The sequence below is a fragment of the Miniopterus natalensis genome, chromosome 4 (assembly GCF_054644295.1).
Source record: "Miniopterus natalensis isolate mMinNat1 chromosome 4, mMinNat1.hap1, whole genome shotgun sequence".
Taxonomy (NCBI): Eukaryota; Metazoa; Chordata; class Mammalia; order Chiroptera; family Miniopteridae; genus Miniopterus; species Miniopterus natalensis.
In genome coordinates, this window is record NC_142084.1 from 78,756,846 (window position 1) to 78,780,889 (window position 24,044).

The 24,044-nt window shown below is 55.3% G+C and overlaps 1 protein-coding gene across 1 annotated transcript in view; it reads left to right on the forward strand.

The window, feature by feature from the left end:
• Nucleotides 1–7,271: 7,271 nt before the first annotated feature.
• The window catches only part of WNT3A (Wnt family member 3A), a 43,694-nt gene continuing 26,921 nt past the window's right edge, over nt 7,272–24,044 (forward strand). The window contains exons 1-2 of the mRNA XM_016203513.2: nt 7,272–7,345; nt 22,793–23,034. Of these exons, the coding sequence (XP_016058999.2) occupies nt 7,275–7,345; nt 22,793–23,034 (313 nt within the window). The 5' untranslated portion in view covers nt 7,272–7,274. The remainder of the gene's footprint in view (nt 7,346–22,792; nt 23,035–24,044) is intronic.

Here is a 24,044-nt window from a genome sequence, read left to right on the forward strand (position 1 = left end):
ATGCAGGAGGCAGCTGATAAATGACTCTCTCTCATCGTTGATGTTTCTATCTCTCTCTCCCTCTCCCTTCCTCTCTCTGAAATTGATAAAAACATATTTTAATAAAGAATACAAAAGTAGTCAGCTAAATAAGGAAAAATTACAATATCTGGCATCCAATAGAAAATTACCAGGCATGCAAGTAAGCAAATACAACCCATAATGAGGAGGGAAATTAATTGAGCAATAGAAATAGACACAGATGAGAAAATTAATAGACAAGCACATCAACACAGTGATTGTAGGGATTCCACATATTCAAGAAGGTAGAGGAAAGACTGAGCAGGTTTGAAGAACAAGGAATATACTAAGGTAAACACACTTCTAAACATGAAGGCAAAGGGAGGAAAATGGGGGACCTCTGTAATACTCTCAACAATAAAATAAATTTTTAAAAATTAACACTCAAATAAAAAAACACCAGACCAATATCCTTTGTGAACATAGATGCAAATAGTCTTAACTAAGTTTTATCATATCCAATTCAACAATATATAAAGAAGACAATACATCATAACCAAGTGGGATTTATCCCAGAATGCAAAGTTGGTTTATTTGATCATCAATTAATATAACTCAATATATTAACTGACTAAAAATTTTAAAACCATATAATTGTTTCAATAGATGCAGAAAATCACTTGACAAATTTTGACATTTGTATAAAAACTCTCATCAAACTAGAAATATAGGGGAATTTGTTCAACCCGATAAAGGACATCTATGAAAAACCTACCACTGTTATCATGCTTAAATGGAACACTGCATGCCTGTCCCCCAATATTACAGACAAAGCAAGGATATCCACTCTCACCACTTTCATTCAACATTGTCTTGGAATTTCTAGCCAATGCAATAAAACAAGAAAAAGAAATGAAAAGTATCCAGAATTGAAAGAAAGATATAAAACTGTCACAATTGTCTATGTAGTAAATCCTACAGAATCTATTGGGGGTGGGGGGTGGAGAACCACTGGAACACAAGTGAGTCTGGGAAGGCTACAAGATCAATATACTAAATCAATGGTATTTTTACACACTAGCAGCAAATGATGAAAATGGAAATGGAAAGAAAAATACCATTTGAAATAGCATCCAGCTTCCAGAATAAGAGGAAGAAGCTGGTCTAGGAGCAGATGGAAGATTTAGAAGAGAGAGGGATGGTCACTGAGCCTGGATAGAATGAAAACAAATGCTTTGCTAAACCTTCTGGACCAGCTGGGCTGGTGGAATTTTCATCCTCTGAGGCAGGAGAAATGGAGGCCCCACTACAGGTTGTAATGGGGAAGCTGATGGCTTCAATTTCCCTCGATTACATGAGAGGGGAGGGAGACTACTGAGAAGGGAGGAGATGCACTGGAACTACAGAAAGAAGTGAAAGAAGTTGATGGTAGGGCACCAGGCTTGGCTGTGGAGGTGTGGGGAGATGGGTTGGTGGGTAGGGAGGCCCTACAAGCAGGTAGAAAGGGTGCAGCCCACCAAGGGGTTGATGGCCTGAGAGGAAACACATCGTCAAGTGCCACTGGAGCCAAAGAGCAGCGAAAGAGGAAGGGAGTGGCCAGTAGAGACCTGGACAACCTCAGGCCTCTGCCCTACCCTGCTTACACCCTCCCAAGATCAGGTTCCACCTGTCCTGGCCCAAAGAGCCCAACATAGAGGTGTGGGGAGGTGACACTCCAGCCTCTCTTAACCTGGGGAGATTGAGACCTACAGACATATGTGTCCCTCACCATCACTGAGGGAGGCTCCAAAGGTGACATTTTGGGGTGTGGTGCACCAAAGGAGAAAGAAGTCAGACCATTGACCAGAGTGACAGGGCAGTGAGAAGAATACCACCAGGGAGCCACCTAGACTCTAACCCTAATCCTCTGAACGCTAGCCCCATGAATCTCACTCTTAACCCCTCTGGTCCTCAGCTCCGACTCATGCCCTGAGAAGGGTAACAGTGTGTCCTGAGTGGTCTCAGGATCAGGTAAATCACAAGTAAAGCAGACCCTCTAGTCATCCTGTTACCAGGAGGAAGGGCCACGGGAAGGCCAAGAGCTGAGGAAGGGCTGAAGCTCGCTCCACTCATAGCAGAGCCCAGGTGGGCTCTGCCTGCAAGTGAGGGACCTCAATGTGGCCCCAGGTGTCCTGTCCACTCTGCCACCTCATTCCACGTGGTGGCAATGTTGGCCCAGAAATGAAACTCCCACAGGTGACCACTCAGACACTAATGGCCCCATCTGGCCATCACAGCAAAACAGCACATTAGACAGAAAGGCCAACACCCTCAATTTATAGGTGAGTAAGTCCACGGAGCCAAGATTGCAGGCCCCCAGGAACCTGAACCTCCAGAAAGCTAATCTACAGTCCTAACCCCTATGATGAGAGTCTGGGATTCCAGTACTCCACGATGCTAATTTTTATCCTCAGATTCTGTTTTCTTATACTGCTAAGGGCTCTGAAAATCAAAGATGTGAAGGTCTTATGGCTGCACTTCCTGAAGCAGGGTAAGGGAGGTCATGCCAACAGAAAGCCACTTGAGCTAGGGCTGTGTGCCTGGGGTGCACACAGGAGTCTTGTCCTGGGGGTGCCATGGAAGACAGTCTCCCACATGACATCCAGAGGCACACACTAGGTGTGTGGTGACTCAAAGTTGATCTTCTGAAAGGCGTGGAGGGCCCCTGGAGGGTGGGGTCCAGAAACAGAGGTATCATCCATTCACCCCTCTGTCTCTACCACTCACTCGAGCCTACTACCTCGCACTAGAGGGGCTGACCTAAGGCTCCAGTCACTTCCACAGGGTCTAGTCAGGGCATCCTGTCAAAATCAAAATGGAGCTCTCAGGGTTAGTTAGAAGTGGTGACTGTGAGAAGGCATCTGCTGTGAGATATCTTGAGACAGATGGACTAGTTCTCAGAAATGGAAGGGGCCTCACTCTCTATCCACAGGCAGCTCAGAAAGACGAGTGCACATGCCCCATCCCACTCCTGCATCCTGACCCTGGCTTATCACCACATGGCCTCAGAAACTTGGAGTCCCACTGCTGGCATTCAGATCTTGGAGGGACTGAATCTCTTGGGAAACACATACCGCAGAGACTGAGACCCCATCCTACCTTACCTCCCTCTGGGGGTGTGGGGAACCTCTCCCACCTAGAGACAGATGCTCCAAGTGAGATCAGGGACCACAGGACTGGGCAGAGCCTGGAACCCAGAGCATGTGCTATTGTCACTGTCTCAAAGGGTTTGGAGAAGTCACCTGATCCATAGCCTGCCTTTACAAGGAAAACCTTCTGGAGAGCCAAAACTTTGACCCCGGTTCTGGGCTGGAGAGAAGAGGTTCTTATAACACAATATGCCCACAAACTAAAAAAAAATTATATGGGCCAATGGAAAGATCCAGAAACGCCCAGCCAGATTAGATGTGTAGCAGGGTACACCAAGAGGTGCATCTGAGATCAGGGAAGGAATGAGGGGCAAAGAAGCTGAGATGGACCATGCATCTGGGGGCCACCCCCGACTACTCCTGGTAGAGCCGTGGTTTCCAAACTGTGTGCCAAGACACCCTGGGCCACTGCAGCAAATTCCAAGGACACTGCACATTCAAGGGAGACAGCAATATCGTCGTCTGCAGGAAAGACACCTACTGGCTCTAGGGAGCTGCATTTTAGCTGGGTTGGGCCACATTCCTTTGGAAGTTATCGTATCTCTGTGAAGCTGGCTTTCTGGCTGATGCTGTGATAAAAAGCAAATACCAGTAAAAATCCATGGGGAACAGAAAGTGAGGTGTCCTTGCCAACTGTGGGCACAGCTTCCCATTGGTAAGTAGCAGCAGTTAGGTGAGAATGAAATAAAAACAGAATTCTTTTAATTTGTGTAATTTTTTTTAAAAGAACTACTAATTATTATAGTTTTTGGACCTAATGACTTGCTAAACAAAACTGTCAGGTATGTCTTTTGGCCTGGGGCTGTCTGAAAAGATGACTCAGCACGGACAGAAAGTCTGAGTCCTCTGCCTGTGAGTGCAAGGACCCCACCCCTGAGGAGGAGGTGCCTCAGAGTGACACACACACACACACACACACACACACACACACACACACACACACACACGGTAGGTGAGGAAAGCTTCCGGAAGAATCAGGAAGAACACCCCTGCTTCTCATTTGAGACCCCCATCCTGTCTGCAATTGGTCACCACCTCCAGCCCCTAGTAGCCCACATCCTTTCCTGCCTCCCCAACTTCTTTTTGGAAAAGAAGGAAGTTAATGATTAGGCAATTAGTGTCTGAAAGTCCAGCTTCCCTCTCTCCAATACAAGAAATAGCACTACAAAATTTCACCTGATACCTGTCATGAAGGGTTTAAATGCCACCACAGAAAGGGAGCTCACCACCTCAGAAAGCAAACTGCCCTCCTATCTGGCCTTGCCCCCACACCAGGTCCTCAACACCCCTGACCCCCAGCTGGGGCCACCCAGAGCTCCTGGGATCAAGCCTTCTTTCCCCTCAGGGCCTATTCTGGAAAGAAAACGGCCCCATGGGCTTCATCCAGCCTGCAGTGGAGCAAAAACAGGATCTTTCCCCAGGAGTCATCCACAAAGGGGGAATGCTGTGGAATCATACCTGTGGCCCTGCGTGGGTCAGGGAAACTCCCTCTGGGTGACAGCAGAGGGCGCTGCCAGGAAGGCCCTCACCTTCAGGGGCTTTGTTGGGGAGGGAGGGAGCCACATGAAGTGGCCAGGACCAGGCAAGCAGGGGCATAAGCAAACATGTGGGAGGAGTGTCTCTCTTCCAGGTAGGGTGCAGAATTTCCAGCTGAAAGTCAGGGAGCAAGAAAGAACCTCACCACCCAACTGCAGTGGAAACCTCCCTTTCCTGCACCTGTGTTCCTCTCCACACCACCCCCAGGATGGCCTCACCCCATGCTCCTGGCCTTGCAGGAAACAGACTCAAGGGCTTCCATGGTTCCTAGAAAATGGGGCAGAGGAAGAGCTCGCCTTGGCTGCAGCTCTCTGGAAGGCCTGCTATGATGCATGTCTTCAGGGAACTCTCCAGAACAGGGAGCCTTCACCTGGGAGTGGCAGAGCTCACCTTTCACTCTCTCTTCCCTCCCCACCACCTAGCATGACAGAGAACAAGGCCCAGGAAGGAGAAGAGAGCATAGGGGCCGGGGGGGGGGGGGGGGGGGGGGGGGGGGGGGGGGGGGGGGGGGGGGCAAGGCAGGTGAGGGGCAGGATGGAGGACTGAAGAGACAAGACCCACCTGCTCCATCCTGGGCGTATTGGCCAGCCCTGTGTGTGTGGATCTAGCAGTCTCTGGGGACTTCTCATTGAAGCTCTAATCCCAGGCAAGCCTAACACCTGGGGAGGCAGGGGTGGGAGCTGCAGTGTGGCTACCCATCCCACAGCCCGGGTCCCCAGTAATTTGATAATTGGGTGGAGTTTTCTCTGAGAGAGAGCTGAAGTCCAGAGGAAGACAATCCAGCCCCCCTTGCCCACCCACCTCTCTCCAGAATCCCTCCCTCCTTCCCTCTGTGGATGGGGGCTTGGGTGACTCAGAGGAGGGATAGAGGGAGGGGGCATGCGTAGATATAACTGGATCTCAAAGCTGGTGAAAGGAAAAGAACTTTCCTTGAAATACAATGGCTTTGCTCCACATTGGGAAAGGGCTCCTGATGTGAGTCACCCGGTAACCCCGGGGCCAGCATCCGCAGGTGCCCAGGGCTCCCTTTGCAGATGATGGGGCAGCATGCTGTGGGGTGAAACCTGCCTCTGGATCTCCAGCCAGTGCTAAATCTGGAAGGACATCTAGCCACCCCCTGCACTGGGGCCTCTCTGTGGGGCCCCCACACTCTGCAGACCACAATGCAGTGTGACACAACTCAGAAGTTGTGGAGAGCAGTGATCATAAGAAAAGAGTCATCATGGGAGAGCCCAGACTTAGGATTTCAAGCTGCAGTTCTGCCCCCACCCCATCCCCAAACAATGACATGAATTCCTGCTCTGCTCTCCTCACCTCATAATTGAGATTGACCAGTCTCCCATGGGCACAGGTGTCTCACCTGTTATTATCATGTGCGCCAGGGAAAAGTAAGGGGGGGCGGACCTCTCTCCTCCCCTCCCCAAATAAAAGCCCCGGTGTCTCCCTGGGCTACAGATGACTATGCAGACACACTGTGGGCTGAAAGGTGGAGAGCCAGAAAGCCACTCCCTGAGATCTTGGATAAGTCACTTTCCCTTTCTGCTCTTCCCTTCCCTCCTCAGCTGAACCATAAGGCTTACCTCAGTTGTCAGAAACCCCTTCTAGGTGAAGAAACTGGCAGCCCTGTCAGACCCGGGGGTCTGAGGTCCCAGAGCTCTGGGCGCAGCTGCTGCGCTGTGCGCGCCGCCTCAAAACCCCAGGGGCCTCTTCCCTGCTGGGATGTGGGGAAAGAGTAGAGGCGTCACCACCTGCTTCCCAATCTTAACCTTCAGATACGTGGCTGTACCCTGGACACCCACCAGCCGCTGTCCCCCGGGCAGGCCGTCCCCAGCCCAGCAGGTCTCCGTCGGCCGAGCCGCTCGGGCAGCCTGGATCCCAGTGGACCTGCAAGGCGCGGCTCGTAGGGCTGGCCTTGGACGAACTGAGCCTCCACCCGAGCCCCTGGCAAAGAGATGGATGGGAGGGAGAGGCAGCCCGACCACCACGAGGGCAAGGGACAGAGGGCGAGACACCGCAGAAGCAGGAGCGAAAGCAGGACGGCGCGTCCCACGGCGAGCGCAGGGCGCGCGGGGCTCCAAACGCCGGGCGCGGCCCGGGAGCTCGGAGAGGATGACTGCCGACCGCGCAGTCCAGGGTCCCGGCCGGCCGCCGACGGTCCCCCTCCTTCCCCCACCTGACAGCAATCCCCGAACGCTCGGCGCACCCAGAGCACTCCGCGCATCCCGCGGCCGCGGGAGGGGCCAGCGTCTCCACCGCGCCGGCTCCCAGAGCCCCGCCCGCCCCCTGCCCGGCCCTCCCTGCCCCGCCCCGGCCAGGGCCCCGGCGGGCGCCCCCCGCGGCGCTGCCCCGCCCCCGCCGTCCCGCGCTGCCTTGGGCCGGGGCCCGCCGCCCCGCCGCCGGCCCACCTGGCGCAGCGCCGCCCTCGGAGCCCGCACACCCGCGAACACCCGCGCACCCCGCACATCCCGCGGCCGCAGGAAGACCTAGCGCCGCCGCCCGCCAGCTCCCGGGGCCCCGGCCCGCCCGGCGCCCGCGCTCTGCCGCCCCGCGATGGCCCCGCTCGGGTACTTCTTATTCCTCTACGGCCTGAAGCAGGCGCTGGGCAGCTACCCGATCTGGTGGTGAGTGAGCCTTCCTCGCGTTCGCCGCGGCCTCCGTGCGCCCCGCGCCGCCATCCCCTCGGGCAGGGCCCGCGGGGCCCGGAGCCCACTCCCTGCCCCTTCCATTCCGAGGGCCGCGGGCGAGTTGTTTCCCTTGGCGGCCTCTGTTGACCTGTTCGGGCCGGGGCTGGGATGCGGGTGGCGGAGCTTCCGGGGACATTGATCCCGGGGCCCAGAGGGGCCCCGGCGCGAGACGGGGCGAACAGTGGGCTGGGAAGAGGTGGGAAGAGGGTCCGCACAGATGTCACGAACGTCTGGGCAGCCTGAGTCCAAGGGAAGCCGGGAGGGCGAGCTGAGAGAAAGAGATTCGCCAGAGATTTTCCTTAAGGACCGTGTCTTACACACACACACACACACACACACACACACACACACACCTTAAAACAAAGTCGTTGAGACAAGACCGAACAGCTCGGGGCAGCGCAGTTACGTAAAGACAGCAGTGGGGACTGGCCAGGAGCGGCGGGCGCAGTGGGGCCGGTGCCAGGCCCTCTGCGCCTCCCGACGCTCTCTCGGCAAGGGTGTCCCCAGTGGCCCTCTCTGCGAGCCCTCTGCCTGGACCTCGATGGCAACGAGAGGTTGCCGAGAGGTGTAGAAGGAGTGAGCATCGAGTTTGGGGTTTCCTGAGTGAGAGGCCCTGGAACCCACCTCCGAGAAAGCCGGGGCGCTCTGTCCTCTGCCCCAGACAAGGCACATTCCTGTAAGACCGTCCTAAACCTGGTAATGGAAGCGCAGACAAACCGTGGGAAGGATCCCGAGAGCATACAGCACAATTGGGGGGGGGGAGAATCGGGGTTACTCTCCCTCCTGGCATCTGACTAAGCAGGGCCTCCACAGGCCAGGGTCACCCCAGGCCCCCTGGGGGAAAATAGGGCGCCAAGGGGCCGGGCGCGCCGTTGGAGGAGACCCAGAGCTGGAGAGAAGCCTCCCCACACTTGCGCGCTGCACACACCCTCCCAGGAACCCTCTCCGACGGCTTGCCTGGAATTATAATAATTACGCCGAGGGGAAGGGGGAGACCCAGCGAGCCCAAGTACATCTAATCCGATAATAATTTTTCTCTTCGAGATTGTTCAAGAGTGGGGGTTCCCGGGGTGGGGAGTAGGGTCCAGGCGCAGCCAGGCGGGGCGGGACGGGGCGGTGCAGGAGGATGGATGGGGCGGGGCGGGGGCGCCTCGGATAGGCAGCGGAGAGGTGGGGAAGCGCCTCGCAGTCCCCGGTGCGCCCCGCACCCGCGCGGCACCCGCGGTCCGGGTTGCCCCTAGAGCGCCCCTAGAGCGCGGGCTGCAGCGAGCGTGCCTCTGGCGCGGGGACACTGACGCTTGCCCCGCCAGCCGTGGGGGGAGCCAGGGAGCGTGTCCGGAGGGCCCCCGCGGCCGCCAGCTCCGCGCTGGCTTCTAATTAGAACCGCCGCCGCATTCCTGGGCGCGGGAGGAAGCGCCTTCGCCCTCTCGCTCCTGCTCGTCTCATAAAGAAGGGCCCCGGTCACCAGCCTCCTGCCTCCCCCAAGCAGTGAGAGCTTTGTCCTGCTGGCCTCTCGGGACCGTGGTCTTGTGCCCCACAACACACCTGTGTCACCCTTTTCACCTGGACCATGTGTTTTGACTGAATGGACCCTGACCCGGCCTTCTCCAGATGAACACAGGGGGTCCTCTCCCCAGGAGCTACCACTAGGCACCCACCCAAACAAGAGTCTAGGGCAGCCCGTGGCCCCAGAGGGTAGGGTGTCATGGAACCTCACTTTTTTGCACACTCAGTGATTCTCCATTTCCTGAGAAGTGTATGTGGTGGACACAACCTCAGGGCTCCTGGGGACCACCAATCCCCCCTCCTCTCTGTTCTCAGGCCAGCTGGATACAGGAGGGATGCTGTCTCCTCACAGGGCACACAGGCAGAACCGAGTGGGGCTCAGGGAAGGATGGGGGTTTACAGCGGGAAGAGCTCAGTCTTCATGCCCCACCTGACCAAGCTCCCACAGGTGGCTCCGCCCTTCTGCCCTCTCCAGGGGGCCTGAGGGACCCTCCCTTTATAACTTCTCACCTTCACGCTCAGCCTCCCTAATTGGCTGTTCTGTTTCACCACTCCTCCCTAAAAGGAAGCTACTGTCCCATTTCTTCTCTCCCCACCCCAGCAGCTCACATATAAAAGTGAAAGTGATGGGGACTTCCTCACCTGAGAAACAGCCAGGAAACAGCCCAAATCAGGAGTAATTAGGCTTTTGAAGTTGGTGTGGCTCTTGGTGGGAGGGTGGAGGGAGAGGAGGAGTTGGCTGCCAGCAGCAGCAGCACCCTGTGGGAATTTGAAGGGCCACAGGCTCCTCGGGGACCATCTCAGAGTGTTGTTCAAAGCCTGAGGCTCGAGGTCCAAAGGTGAAATGGTCCTGAGACCAGAATGTTGAGAGCTGTGGAGCCCTCCAGGAGTACGTGTTCCTATGTGACAGATGAAGGTGGGAACCCAGAGAAGGGATGGAGCCTGGGCACCTGACCCCCATGGCCAGTGCTCCCTTCACCAGGCTGCATTCCTATGGGATCAGAGTTAAGCAGAGGACCCTTGGGAACACAGGACAGGCATCAGAGTCAAGGGGACACAGAACCCTTAGAGAGTGGCCCCCAGTGGGCATGGTGTTCCCTGTTGTGCTTTGGGTGCCTTCCTTCCACTTCCCACCCCCCAGTAGCATAGCCAGGGCCCTGGAGACCATCTTCTGTCTCCATCCTTACCCTCCTACCCTCCAAGCCAATCCCACACCCTATTTCTCAGAGTTACTTCACCTGCATGGACAGCCTGCCCCTTTCCCTGTAAGGCCCCTCTTCCTGCTGCCTGGTCCCTCAGCAGTCCCTGCTGGACTGCAGGCTTCCCAGCACAGAGGCCATGCCCCGGAGCGGATGTCACTCCAGCTGGCTGAGCGGTGCAGTGTGAGGCTGAGTCCAGCCTTCTCCCACCTCCGGGCCAGTGCAGAGGCCTGGGATGTGCTCCCTCCTCTCCCAGCCTCTCATTCTCTTCCCCAGACCATGCCAGGCCCCATGCACACTCCTGTGCATGCAGGCACCAGCTAAGAGCATGTGTCCAGCCCTCCCTCTCCTTCTAGTCCCCAAGGAAGGCCAGCACCTGCCCTCACCGCACGAACCTCCTCTGTGATGGCCCTCCCTCACGCTGACCCCACAGGCTCCTGGCACGCAGGGTCTTCTCATCCTGGGAGTGGGACACAGGCTTAACTCAGTGAGCTCCGCTGTTTGTGGGATGAAGATGCGTTTTGAGTTCAGAAGCAGGTGAAGGAGAGTCATGGAGGCTCTGCCCAGGACCCACAGCCTCAGAGCAGGGCAAAGGGGGGGAGGAGCGGGGGGGGGGAGGCCTGAGCGAGACTCTGAGGCTTCTCAGACAGGCAGGGCCCAGGTGGGCAAGACTTCCCGAACTGCCCTGTCTCTGCGAGCTGCATCCCATGTGTCATCCCCACCCCCTGCTTCTCTCCAATTCTTCTTTTACCCTCTGCCCTGTGTCTCTTTGTCTCTTTCTCTCTCTCCCTCTCTCTTTCTGCCACCATTGAGGCTGGTGATGGCAGTAGCTAGCATATCACTGTCCCTGTCTCTCTGTCCCTTTCTCACTTTCCCTCTCTCTCTCTCTCTCTCTACACCCCCCCCCATCTGTCTCTCTCTGCACCCCTGAAGCTGGTGATGGTGGTAGCTAGCTTAGAGAAATTTAGCCACCAGCTGACACCCCCAGTGTTCTGGGGGTGGACCTTGGGGTACTAGGAACAGTGTTCTGCCACAGAACTACCAACAGACGTCCTTTTCCTGAGGGGCAATGTCAGAAATGGCCACAGGTAAGATCGCTAGGCCAGAACACCGGTTCATACAACTATCAGGTCAGAGCTCCCTCACAAGCCCGCTGTGGCGCATTCACCCTCACATCCATCCCTCTGACTTAGCCACCCAAATACTCAGACCTCTAGCTGGGCCTGGGTGTGGCAGCTTCTCCCAGGTTGGCTGCCCTCCATTTTGCTGGGCTCGTTATCAATTTTTATGAAGTGATTTTCTGTTTCATTTGCATAAACTTGCTAGATTCCTTTGTGTCAGGAGAACAGGATCCGTACATATAGGAGGAGCAGTCTCAGAGAGGCTGCAGATTACCCTCCTCATGGGGGGCACCCTGTGCAAGGCTCCAGCCTGCAGGATGGGAAGCGCCTGCCCCTGTGCTGCAGGTGGGCCCAGGGCAGGAGAGCAGGGCCGGGATATACCACCTGTCTGTGCAAATTTCGGTTATACGAAGAGTGTGGCCCACAGGTTGTCCATGAAGAAATGAGAACAGAAATTAAAAATACGCGTGTGGCATGCAGTGCCTGCACTGCTGCATTTTCGGGTATTTTATAATGGATTGGAAGTTTAAATAGAAAACTCAAAATGCACGCTGTTCTCTAGCGAGTCTGAAAAGCATCTATGTCTGCCTTGAGCCCGAAGTGCCCCGCAGCAGGCAGCCCAGTGGACAGCTGCCCTTTTGCTTCACCACCCAGCACTGCAGTTGGATTTTTGAACCAAATGTGAGGCCTTGTATTTGCCCTAGTTAAGCGTGGTTGGAGGACCGAGAAGTGTCAGGAGCCCACACTGCTGTGTGGGATCTGAGAAGTGGGGGCCAGAAGCTGCAGGGGCGCAGGAGGTGGACTTTGGCTCAGGGTAAGGAAGGCTCCCTGAATCTGAGAGCGGTTGCAGTGCTGGTGCTTGGGAGGTGGTGCGCTGCCCACCCCTGGAGGCGTGGAAAGGGACAGCCCACTTCGGTGTGGGCCCACGGACACCTGGTGTTACCACTGCAGCTGACAGACCTCCTGGTCATTTCCCTAAACTCTCCCAGGCGCAGTCCACAGTTGGAGTAGCTTGTTTGTTCAACAGCATGTCTCAGACATGCACTATACTGAGTGAACCTTGCAGAGAAGCCCCGGCACAAACAGCAGGGACAACCCTGCCTGGCGCACCCACTCTGGGTTGGACACGGAATTGACCAGGTCTCAGGTTGTAGGGAAAGAGACCCAGACCAGGCTGCCTTCTCCCAGTTCAATCTGTCCCTCCCTTTGTAGAATTGTCACAGAACGGTCCCTGCATCACTAGCTGTGAAATCCCATGAGGGGATCCGCTCTTCCTCCCTTCTCGCCCCTTTACACCCTGAAATTGCTGGTAAGATTTTGTTGAATGAACAAATGAATAAATGAATGAATGAACCAATGGAATCTTTCCTATAAAAGAACAATCCATATGAGGTGGCCTGAGCTGGGGGACATGAGGACACAGCTGAATGTTTTTACAGCACCCTCTCTAGTTCCCCGTTCTGGGGCTGGGTGCCCATGACTCATTGGGGAGCGCTACCTCGGTCTCCCTCCAAGCCTCCACAGGTGACACCCTGGAGGTGTTTAACGCTTTGGCGCTTCCACATTCCTTCCCAGACAAAACGTGCCGCTGCCGCCCAGGGAAGCGGGCAAATGCTTGGCCGCAGGCACTCGAGCTTCTGCCCACCTGCTGGGACTTGCTCAAAGTATGTGTCAGTAATGCTTTCTGGCCCGGTGGGTCGGGAGTGCTGGGAGGGCTACAGGCAGGGTCATGCACTGGGCAGGGAAGGGTGGGTCCTGGGACCCCTCTCCCATTGGCCCTCCCCATGTAGAAGGTGCTCAAGCTCCCAGGGAGGGGTCTTCCAAGTCTAAGAGAAAGAGAGGAGGCATACTGCCTTTCCTGGGGTCCCTTTGGTGGCAGGTCTGCACCCATGGGGGAGCCTCAGTTCCTTGTGGCTCTTGGACAGCTCCACCCAGAGGAGCAGAGCCCGCCCATCAAGCTGGGCAGTCATCAACCCTCAGGGCCACCAGCCCACATTTGGGTGTCTCAGATCTCAGGACAGGAACCTCGTTCCTCCCATGGAAAGGCTCTGATCTTAGAAGATAGCAATTCCAACAGGACGGGTGCTCTGGAGGCCTCATGCATCATTCAGGAGGAGACCCCTGGACAAACCACTACCCTTCTTGCCAGAGATCCCACAGTGTGGGCAGCAGAAGCCTCCATACTTCCTTGCTTTCCTGGGGTCTAGGCAGAACTCTGTGTCTACTCTGTGCCCTCAAAAGACAAAAGAAGACATGGCTTTGCCCTCTGGGAGAGGCACCTCATGGCCCAGACATGGGAGGGCATGCAGGGAGAGTTGGCTAGCTTCAGCGTGACAAGAAGGCAGACAGCAGGGCTGGGGCACAGGGTGCTTCCTGGAAGAGATGGCCTAATGATGTGGGTGGAACGTGCCCTGGGGCTGCCAAAGTGCAAAGGACCCACCTCCCCACTGTTCACTTCCCTCTGGGAGCCTCAGATAGAAGGTGGCCCACAATATCCTGCCCTCCAGGCCCAGCCGAGCCCCCACATACAGAGCCCCCAAAATGCTCACAGCCAGGCTTCAAGAAACCTGAGATCTTGCTGCCCATCCAGACCCTCCTGGACAGTGCACAGGGCCAGCATTTCTGACTTCGAATTTGTTCCTCTATCCAGAGTCTCTTCTGTCCTCTGGCCCCACCACAAAATTATAGTAAAGTCCACATGGTGAAGGCCATTAGCCAGACTGGGTTCTGGGCAGCCTGCTCCCCTGCGTGTCACAGCCAGTGCCGCCTCTATTCTGAGCAAGACAGTCTGGCAAGGTGCCCGGCCTCTCTGCAGTGTCATCTTCAACAGGAGTGATAGAAGAAGGAGGGAGGAAAACCACCAGCACTAGGGGCGGGCGTGGTTCACGTGGCCCCAGCCACAACTGGAACCAAGCCTAGGGGCCACTTTGCACGTGGTGTGTTCTGGGCTGAAGGTGACACCCCCACCTTGGAAAAAAGACAAGTCTGTCATCTCACTGACTTAATACTGTGGGTTCTTTTCATTTCACTCACACATTTTTCATGGTTATAAAAACTGCACAGAGCAGTTTGTGTTCTGCATTTTAAGGCTTACCTTGTCCGTTAAGCATTTTCTGAATCTCTGGGGCCTGCTCAGTGATGGTGCTCGCAGTTACTTGGGCCTGTGGTGTGGATGTGCTATGTCTGAGTGTTTGGCTCTTTCTGCTCTGTGGACACTCCTGCAGTGAGGGTCTCTCCTGAGCTGGGATCCAGGGTAAAGGCTCAGAGCTCAGGGGGAAAAAGAGTGACACATCTGGGGGGTGCATTCAGTGTGGGACACTGACTTTGAGAGGCCTGTGGGACATTGCATGTGCTGACCAGCTGCGCAGTTAAAATTCTAGCCCCTTTGCTAGGACGTGGTCACTTCCTGGGATGCCATCCTGCACTTCAGGGTTGGCAGAGGAAGGGAAATGCAGGCACTCTCATGGGGTGAATCACGTGACCAGGAGCAGGTAGAGGAAATGGGTGAAGCGAGGGCAGGTGGCCTCTGGCCCCCTCCCCAGGATGGGCAGGGCCCTCTTGTCCCTGTGGTTCCCAGGCCCCCAGTACCACAACCCCAAGGGCCATCAGGGCAAGGCTGGCCAACCCCCAAGGTGGCTGTCGGCTGAAACATCCTTTTAGCAATGGCCATGAGGAGGAAGGAACGCATGGTATCCCTGAGGCAAGGTCAGGACCTTGCTGGGACCTGGATTAAAAGAGGGGTAATAGATTTCAGGGTCCCACTGCCAGTGCTCACCTGGACACTGTCCTTTCTCCTGTGAGTAGCCCCTGAGTTAGGCTCCTCCAGTTTGGACCCCAGTCTGCATTCCAGTGCAGTGTGTGAAGGGCTCAGGGGAGACTGGAGGATTAACCTGACACCCAGACTTCAGGTGAGAGCTCAGTGTGGCTCCCGGAGCTGATGAGGCTGGGTCCACACCGAGGACCCTCCCAAGAGCCCCTCTCATTAATGCTGGACAGAGACTCCAGTTTGCCACTTCCGGCCAGGCGTCGCCCTTCCTACCACATGGCATCTGGGACATTCACCGCTGGTGCCTCCTCCTCTTGTCAGTGCCTCTGAGGGGACACGTGAGTCTGGCCCCTGTCACCTGCTCAGCTTTGGTTCTGGGACAAAGGGCTGGAGGGAGGTGCATGGCCGTCTCGTGGAGATGGATGAGGCTGTAGGGGGCAGGGGTTCATGTCTGGCCCCATTCCTGACCTGGCTCAGATGCTGCCTCCTGGGTCTAACTGAACCCACATTCTCAAAGGTAGTACAGGACATCTCCAGAAGCCTTGGGGTCTGGAAGCAGAAACCAGAGGGAAACCCTGGCAACCAGACCCAAGGGTTTGGACTTGAAGAGGCCTCTCAGGGGGGTCTCCTTGCCAGCAGTGAGGGTTTGCAAGCCTAGGACTCAGAACTGGACACACCTTCAGTGAACCAGAATTGGAACCCCTTTCCCAGGGCATGTTTCTGACTCAGCAGATTTGGGGAACTCAAGTTTTGGACAGGTCCTGTGGTGTGCACACTGCCAAGTCAGGACCCCCCCCCCCCCCCGCCCCGGAGGACCCAGCTCTCACCCAGCCACCTGGCATGTCAGCTGGGGAAAACAAAGCACAAAGGGTTCCCTAGCTGCAGGCAAAGTTGACCAGCCAGGGGACAGGCTGGGGCCACCACACAGGTCCCTCATTGATGACAGTCCATGATGGAAATGGGTCATGTTTTGTTTACGAATATGATGTACAACATACTCATTGTTGTGGACTGCATGTCCATGTCCTCCAAATTCACATGTTGAAGCTCTGACCCCCAATGCGATGTGTTAGGAGGTGGGGCTCCCACGGTAGAATCACTGCCCTTATGGGAAGAGGAAGAGACTGGAACGCGTTTTCCCTCTGCCACGGGAGGACACAGTGAGAAGGCAGCTATCTGTTGGACAGTGTCTTCCTCTGAGCCATGGCTTCCCAGTCCAGAGGGTCCTGGGTACCGCCTCTTAAGGTTAAAGGGAGTCACACACTGGGCCAGGCTGAGCCCAAGGCCACATAGGTGACAGTGACAGGGCAGGCAGGCCAAGTAAGGGGCTGGGCAGTGGCTAACTGCAGGGAGAGGCCTGAGCAATGCCAGGGGTTTGGAAGGAAGAAGTAACCAGCCTCCGAGAGAGAGGCACTGGGTTGTGGGGAGAGGTGGCACTGGGGATGCAGGGTGAGGTGGGGAGCTGGAAGAGCTATCTAAAGATCTCGGTGACTGGCTGGTGAAGGCAGCACTGGCACGGACCCTCAAGCTGCACATGGAAGGCCTATCAGCCCATGAGGCTCTGTCTCTAAGGACCTGAGAGAGGAGCGCCCTGTGAGCAGAGGATGAGGCAGGAGCACACCAGTCTGCACCACATAAGTGACCAGACTCAGGGCTTCAGGCGGCACCCATTCATTAGTTCGTGCTCTGCGTGTCAGAAGCTGGGTGGCTTATCTCGGTTTCTTGCTTAGGGTCTTGTGAAGCCAAAATCAAAGTGGCCATTCTGGCGAGGAACATGCTCCCAACATCACCTAGCTGTCAAACTCAGGACCTTGGGGTGAGGGGACCCAGTCTCCATGTACTTGCAGCTATAGGCCTGGTGGTTCTTAGCTCCTAGGCCCACTTTCTGGCCCCTCCATGTCAGAGCTGCAGCAGCTCCAGAGGGCTCTGCCTTCACTGCCGGCTGGAGGCTGTGCCGCGAAAACAACTTGTGGCGGGGCCCTGATTGACATCTGCTATCTGCCACAGGTCCTGCCGATATAGCAACTGTGATCTGCTGTCTGTCACAGCCTGGGCAGCAGGATGGGGACTCTTGAGGCTACATCAAAGTCTGGGCTAGGTGGGCAGTGAAGCAGGGGGAGCCATGCATTGCCCCCCCAGCATGCAAACCCCCACAGACACCCCAGGCAGCCTCAGTGCCAGCCCCTGGGATAGGGGTTGACATCTCTATTTGTACCCACCACCAACTACAGTTGGAATCACCTTCAGTTGTGAACACGATGGCAAGCTGCAGCAGCATTGGCAGTTTCTGAGCCAGTGTTACCAGGAGAAAGCAGATACTTTCATCTCAGATGACGGTGGGGGGAGAGAGTACAAAATGCACGCATTCTCAGCCCAGGCGGCGGTTCAACAAAGAGACATGCTCGCTCCTGAATCACAGGCTTGTGCTGTGGCTGCAGTCCGTCTGTTGCTTCCTCGGAACCGTGTCTTCTCTTGGTTCGAGATGAACTCCACCCATCCATTCCCACGCTGTGCCCACTTCCCCTCACACTCACGTCTTGCATAGAGGACACACTTGTCAAGATAGGGAGCCCATCCTGTGCAGTGCCACCAGCCACTTGTGGCTGACTCTACCAGTCTCTCTGTGGATGTTCTTTTTCTGCCCCTGTCCTATTCTATGCTGCCTCTAGCCCTTGGGAAAGGCCAGTACATGGTCACCCCAGGAGACTGAGCCCCTTACAGCCACTGCTGTTCCCCACCTTCCCTTCCCTTCCAGCCCCCAGCCCACAGCCTCCCACTTCCACCTGGAAGAGTGTGGGAGGAGGGAGTTACACACCTTGGTTTCCAAGTATTGACTAGGAACATCAATTTTCCCCATCGGTTAGAAACCTAGGTCCTGGGTGTGTGTTGTGTGGATGCTTTCCCAGTTTTGTTGAGATGCAGGTGATACAATGACATTGTGTGAGGTTCAGGTATACAGTGCAATGATTTGATACATGTAGATGTTGTGAAATGATCACCACATAAGGTTAGTGAACATATTTGGATTTTTTTTTTTTTAATATATCTTTATTGATTTCAGAGAGAGGAAAGGAGAGGGAAAGAGAGATAGAAACATCAATGATGAGAGAGTCATTGATCGGCTGCCTCCTGCACGCCCCCGACTGGGGATTGAGACCGCAACCCAGGCATGTGCCCTGATCTGGAATCGAACCCCGATCACTTGGATCCTAGGTTGACGCTCAACCGCTGAGCCATGCCCAGCTGGGCGATGGATTTTTTTATATGATTGTTTTAATGACTCAATTTATCCTTAAAGATCTAGCCAACATTTGGTGGCCCAATTAGCCCTCTTGGCCCTTTCCTGCCCTTCCTCCTGCTCAACACTGCCCCTGCCCTTGTAGAAAGGGGTACCTTCCAACCCCCCTTTCACTCCCTGCTCTCAGCCTTCCTCAGCAGGGTCTGCATTGTCCAGGCCCCCTTGGCCACCTGACTTTTGAGCAGAGAAACCTTTCTGGAAGCAATTCAAGAACTAAAGGGGTGGGAGAGGGATCCTGCTGGGGTTGGTGGAGGCTGGAGCAGCTGGAACGGCATCTGGGCTGGCGGCCGTTGGCACCCTGGCCTCACTCGGGGAGGTGACAAGCCCGGGCCTGCCCAGAGGAGGGCCAGGAGAAGGCAGGTGGGAGCTGATTTAGCACCCCCAGAAATGAGCTGGGTAGAGGCTGTCAACTTGAGAGACCCTCTCTGCTCCCCCTAGAGCAGTGTCCCCGGGTGTGAAGGACGCAGGGTAGGCCCAATCTTCCTGCCCTGGTCCTGACTCGCAGGCAGGAAGGGAGATAGATGGGAAGGGCCGAGGTGGTGCAGGCTCTGTGCTCTCACAAGGAGCTGTGGGGTTCTGGGGTGGGTACCTCGCCCCTCTTGTAACCCCGACACAGAATACATCCTGGTCTCACATCTGGCAGGGGGCCAGCACCTTGAGACTGGCAAAGGCAAAGATATGGAGTTCTTTTTTCTTTCTGTCTGAGTCTCCAAGTCAACATCTGCATGAATTTTCCTTCTGGTGGCTCCCCGACGGGAAGCACCATGGAAGCTGCTGAAGAAGCCTGAGCCTCAGCTGTTCCTCTCCCACCCAGCCTCCTGACTGACAATCAGCCAGCTACACGGTTCCCAGGGCCTCAGCACCTGCATCTCTTCACTCACTGCAGAGGGTGTTGCCCCCACCCCTGGTGCTGTGGTTCCAGGTCAGTCCTGCTAGTGCCCAGTGGTGGTGGGCATGTGGCCTAGGGGATGTGCCACAGAGAGGATTTTGGTCCCTGGTCCTTAGTATGGAGCCCCCAGCACCTGCTTATTGCCAAGCAGGGTCAGAAGTGGGGACACAAACGTTTGGAAACAGACGCTGACCTCAGCCTAGGGCAGGCAGAGCCATTCTCACACAGCACCTACACAGGCTGCACAGTCCCTGGGGCTGGGAAAGGCCATCTGGTAAGTGGGTGTCATAGAAACTCGCTGGAGTGAACTGGGCAGGAACTGGAGGTGACAAGGAGAACCAGGGTCCAGGCATGGCACTTTCTCTTTATGGTTCTCTGTGCCCAAGTGGCCAAGAGTGGCAGGGGGTGTGCAGGTTGGCTACAGACTGGCTCCCCCGCTGCCCTACTGCCTCCTCTCATCCTCCCGTCTGTGCCCTGTGCGGGAGCACCAGGCCAGGCCCAACATCTCAGCCTGGAGGCCTCACCCCAACCAACTGGCCGCTCCCGAGGGCAGACAGCTGACCTCAACTCATCCTGCCATCTGTCCACTTTGCCCCAGCTTGTCCATCAGGAAGCCAAGCACCAGGTTGGCACAGGGGTCCCCGAGAGATGGTGGAGGCAGCCATCCATGCAGAGCAAGGGTGCGGGAGAGCCAGGCATGGATTACAGGATGGTTTCGAAAGACCAGTTGAGCGAGAGCAGAGGGTTGGACTTTCTGGAAACTTTGGGGTCCTGGGACTATGAAGTGGTCATGAGAGAAACCTGGGAGAGTCAGCCTGGCCTGGAGCTTCACACTTACTGGGGTTCACAAGTGAATGAATGAGCCGGCCCCCACCCCCTCCATTGCATACCACACCAGGGAGACAGACTCAGGTGGAGGTGAGGGGAGGCCTGTGGTGTCTGGCATGAAGTCATGGCTGATTTGTGGCTCATCAAGACATTCCAGCAAGTAATGGACAGGATGGGGAGCACTCTGGGATATCAGGGTGGGAACATGCAAGGGACCCAAGAGGCCAAGAGTCTGGTTTGTAAGCACCGGGCCTCCTCCAGGATCAGGGACACAGGGGCTGGCACCCATGGGAAGGAAGATGGGCTTCAATAGAACACCTGACTGCAAGGTGGGCTGGCATCCCCGAGGAAGACAAGTTTGAGCCCTGAGAGATGCCCATGATCTGGAGGAAGGGAGGGTGCCCAGGAACACACAGGCTGTTGAAGGGTTTGGGCAGGAGGGCATGGAATAAGAGGACGTTGTACGTGGGAAACCTTGCAAAAGGACTTCCAAGGAGAAGCTGCCCACTGTCCAGCTGGCTAAGTAAATAAGGTGGAACTGTTTATGCGCTGCCTGCCACAGGGCAAAGAGCAGGGGTCTGCAGGGAAGAGGGTGCTCTGGGAGAGGGCAGTTGGCATGAGTGAGACAAAACCCTGCGCTGGAGACAGAGGAAGTATGTGGGGAGGCTGGTGTTGTCGGAGTGTAGGGCCTTCATGGTGTGAGAGGAACGAGCTGGAGAAATCCAGATCCTAGCAGGACTGTAATGAGGAAATGTTCTCTGAGCCAACTAAGGCGGCAGCACTCAGGAGCTCAAGGGCACAGGCTTTGCGCCTCAGGCAAGGTGGCCTTTGAAGATTTGGGAGACTGGGATGGGGAACGTGATAGGATCTGCTTTGTAGTTCAGAGAGCAGGTTTGTTTCTGTTTCCTATTGCTCTCGTGAAAGCTAGATGAAACTGAGTTAGACTTAGAGTAGGACTCACCAAATGTCAGTATCACAATGTGGGTATGTGGTTGCTGAGGGTCACAGAAGCCTTTGTCCCATCTTCTCAGGGTGCTCAGCCCTCCAAGGGGAGAGGAGGTGCCGAATAAGAAGAATTTCTAGGAGTTCTGGCTGAGGCATTAACAAAGCTGCCATTTCCTCAGTCTCGCCAAACAAGGAAGGAGAAACAGGCCTTCCCGCCGGAGCCCAGCTAGCAAGCTCCTAGATAAGCAAGGGCCCAGGGGCTGCTCTGGATCTGGGCCTGGGACTCCCCGCACCACACAGTCCAGAGGAAGGAGGGGTTGGGCTCCCTGAGGAGGAAGGGAACAGAGCATGCGCAGCCTGTGGCCTGAGTGAATGGGGTACCTCTGTGCTAAGAGTCAGGAGACCTTTGATGATGGTGCACTCAGAAACCATGGATGTTAGTCCCCTAGAATCACCCACCCAGCTGTCCTCCTGGCTCTGGGCCTCCCCCACCAACCTGAAGGTCTTTGCAGCCCTTTCCCAAAGACCCTGCAGACCCTCTGTGATATCAGCAGTTGACATAAGAAAAGATTACACATCCTGGCACCCTTCACACCGGCGTGTAGGAGGCACTGATATGCGGAGCTCTGCCTGCAAGTGTCACCAACCACTGCAGAGATGAACACGTCCACAGGTGGCAGGACAGTGGGGCACCCACTCCTGAAATGGGTGCGTACATAGATGGCAGGACCGTGGGGCACCCACTGTGGAGATGGACATGTCATGGCTGCAGGATGGAAATGATAAGTCCAAAGGTGGAAGGACTGTGCATCACCTGCCAGATTAGAGAAGCTCTCCCTCCTCCTGCCTAGAGGACCTGGTGGTTTTGTGAAATTGAGGTGCAGTTAAGTACAGTAAAGTGAAAATGGTTCAATCAGTTCTGACACACAAGCACTGATTGACACACAAGTAATCAACTCCCCCATCAAACACAGAGCACTCTGTCACCCTAGTCCACTGTGGTCCAGTAGAACTCTCCGCAGGGACTGAAATGTCCCATATCTAAACCTCCATCATGGCAGCCTTGGGCCATATGTGGCTGGTGTGACTGAGAAACCAAGTTTTCTCTCTTTTTATGTCATTTTACTTAATTAAAATCCAGTCGCCTGTGGGTAATGGGGGCCATTCTGAGTCTGAGAAACGTTTTCTGTGCCCCTGTCAGGCCCGTCCTCCCATGTGCATGAGGGAACCACTGTCTGGTTTTGTTCCCACCCATGGTGTAGCCGCTGTTGTCTCTGAGAAATGGAGCTCAGGCTCCTGTAAGGCCTCTCTACTGCACCCCACTCCTCTCTTTCCCCTAGCAACATTCTGCTGCGAAAGCTCCATCTGTTACCCACATTCCCATGCTGCACATGCAGTGGCTTCCAGGTGTGTGCTCATGATCACAGCCCTGTGAATATTCTTGAGCACATCTTCCTTGGGATGCATATTTTTATTTCTGTTGGGCTGGCACAGGATGGGGAGGGGTGTGATTCAGCCACTGCTGGCCCATCTCACCCCCAGTCCTGCCCCAGACCAGCAGCCCCTCCTCTGGGCAGCAGGTGGCCTCTGACCTTCCTTGAATTACTTCCCTCTACCCCGCAGACACATCTTGAGGTTTGTGCTAAATCTCAGGTACAGTGTAGCGACAGGCTATCCCCAGGGTGGAAGCATGTCTCACCCTGGAATGCACAAGTGCCCCAAAGAAGAGAACCCATGTGCTCCCTCCAGGGCAGACCCGGCTTCTACTCCTGTTTCACAGGCTGCCAGGGCAGCTCTCCCACTCACCAGGCCTCCTTGCCCTTCTCCCCCAGGTCCCTGGCTGTCGGGCCCCAGTACTCCTCTCTGGGCACACAGCCCATCCTCTGCGCCAGCATCCCAGGCCTAGTACCCAAACAGCTGCGCTTCTGTCGGAACTACGTGGAGATCATGCCCAGCGTGGCAGAGGGCATCAGGATCAGCATTGAGGAGTGCCAGCACCAGTTCCGTGGCCGCCGGTGGAACTGCACCACCATTGACAACAGCCTGGCCATCTTTGGCCCTGTGCTGGACAAAGGTATGCCTTCCAGGTGGAGGTGGCAGTGTGTTGGTGCAGCAGGCCCAAGCCAGCTGCCCTGCTCTGCCCTGGTGTCTCACCTGTCTGAGCATGGGAGCAGCACCTGCAACAGGTGGGCAGTGCCACACAGACCTCATGATGTCAGTATCTCTGATGTGGTTTCTTCCCATGGTCACTGGCTCTGAAGGGGCTCCTGGACCTCAGGAAAGACACAGGATCATGTAGATTTCCCCTGCTTCCCTTCCCCGAAAGGAAATTGCACAGTTCCAGGGCAACACTGCAGGCAGGTCTTAGAGAGAAATTACAAAAAACAAAACAAAACGAAACAGGAAGGGAGAGAGTTGGGGGCCAAGAGGCATAATGGGAGAAGCTCTCCAGGGTCCTGGAGTCAGCAGTTATTTTGGAAAGAGGAGGAAGAGGAGGGCTGCATGTTGGTTAACTTTTGGTGAAGAGCAAATTTTCTCAAAATGTCTTTAAACCAGTGATTAATTTCTTTAAACCAGTGATTTTCAACCAGTGTGCCACAAGAGGCACACCAGTGTGCCACAAGAATTTTTAAAACATGCAACACCTGACTATTTAGTCAGGGCACTGACCTCTTTTCCTTTAGATTGTCAGATAAAAAAATGACAACAGCTAACACAACAATAGTTGTCCAGTGTGAATGAATCAAAATTATAACTATTTTTTTGTCAGATATTAAAAAATATATAATATATTTTTTGGTGTGCCACAGAATTTTAGTAATTAGTTTATATGTCATGAGATGAACAAGGTTGAAAATCACTGGTATGAACTATGATGTGTCTTGTGTCCCAACAAATCAGAGTGCAGCACCCATGGGTAAGGTTGGTCTATGCCCCTCAGCCAGTCCCTGTTCTCTCTCATATCTGACAATCAGTGGGAATACCCACAAGTGGCCTCTACATGTAGCCTGGGCTCCCTTACCATATGGTGGCTGGGCCCCATGGGCAAGTGGGTAGAGAGGAAGGTGGAGAGTGAGAGACAGA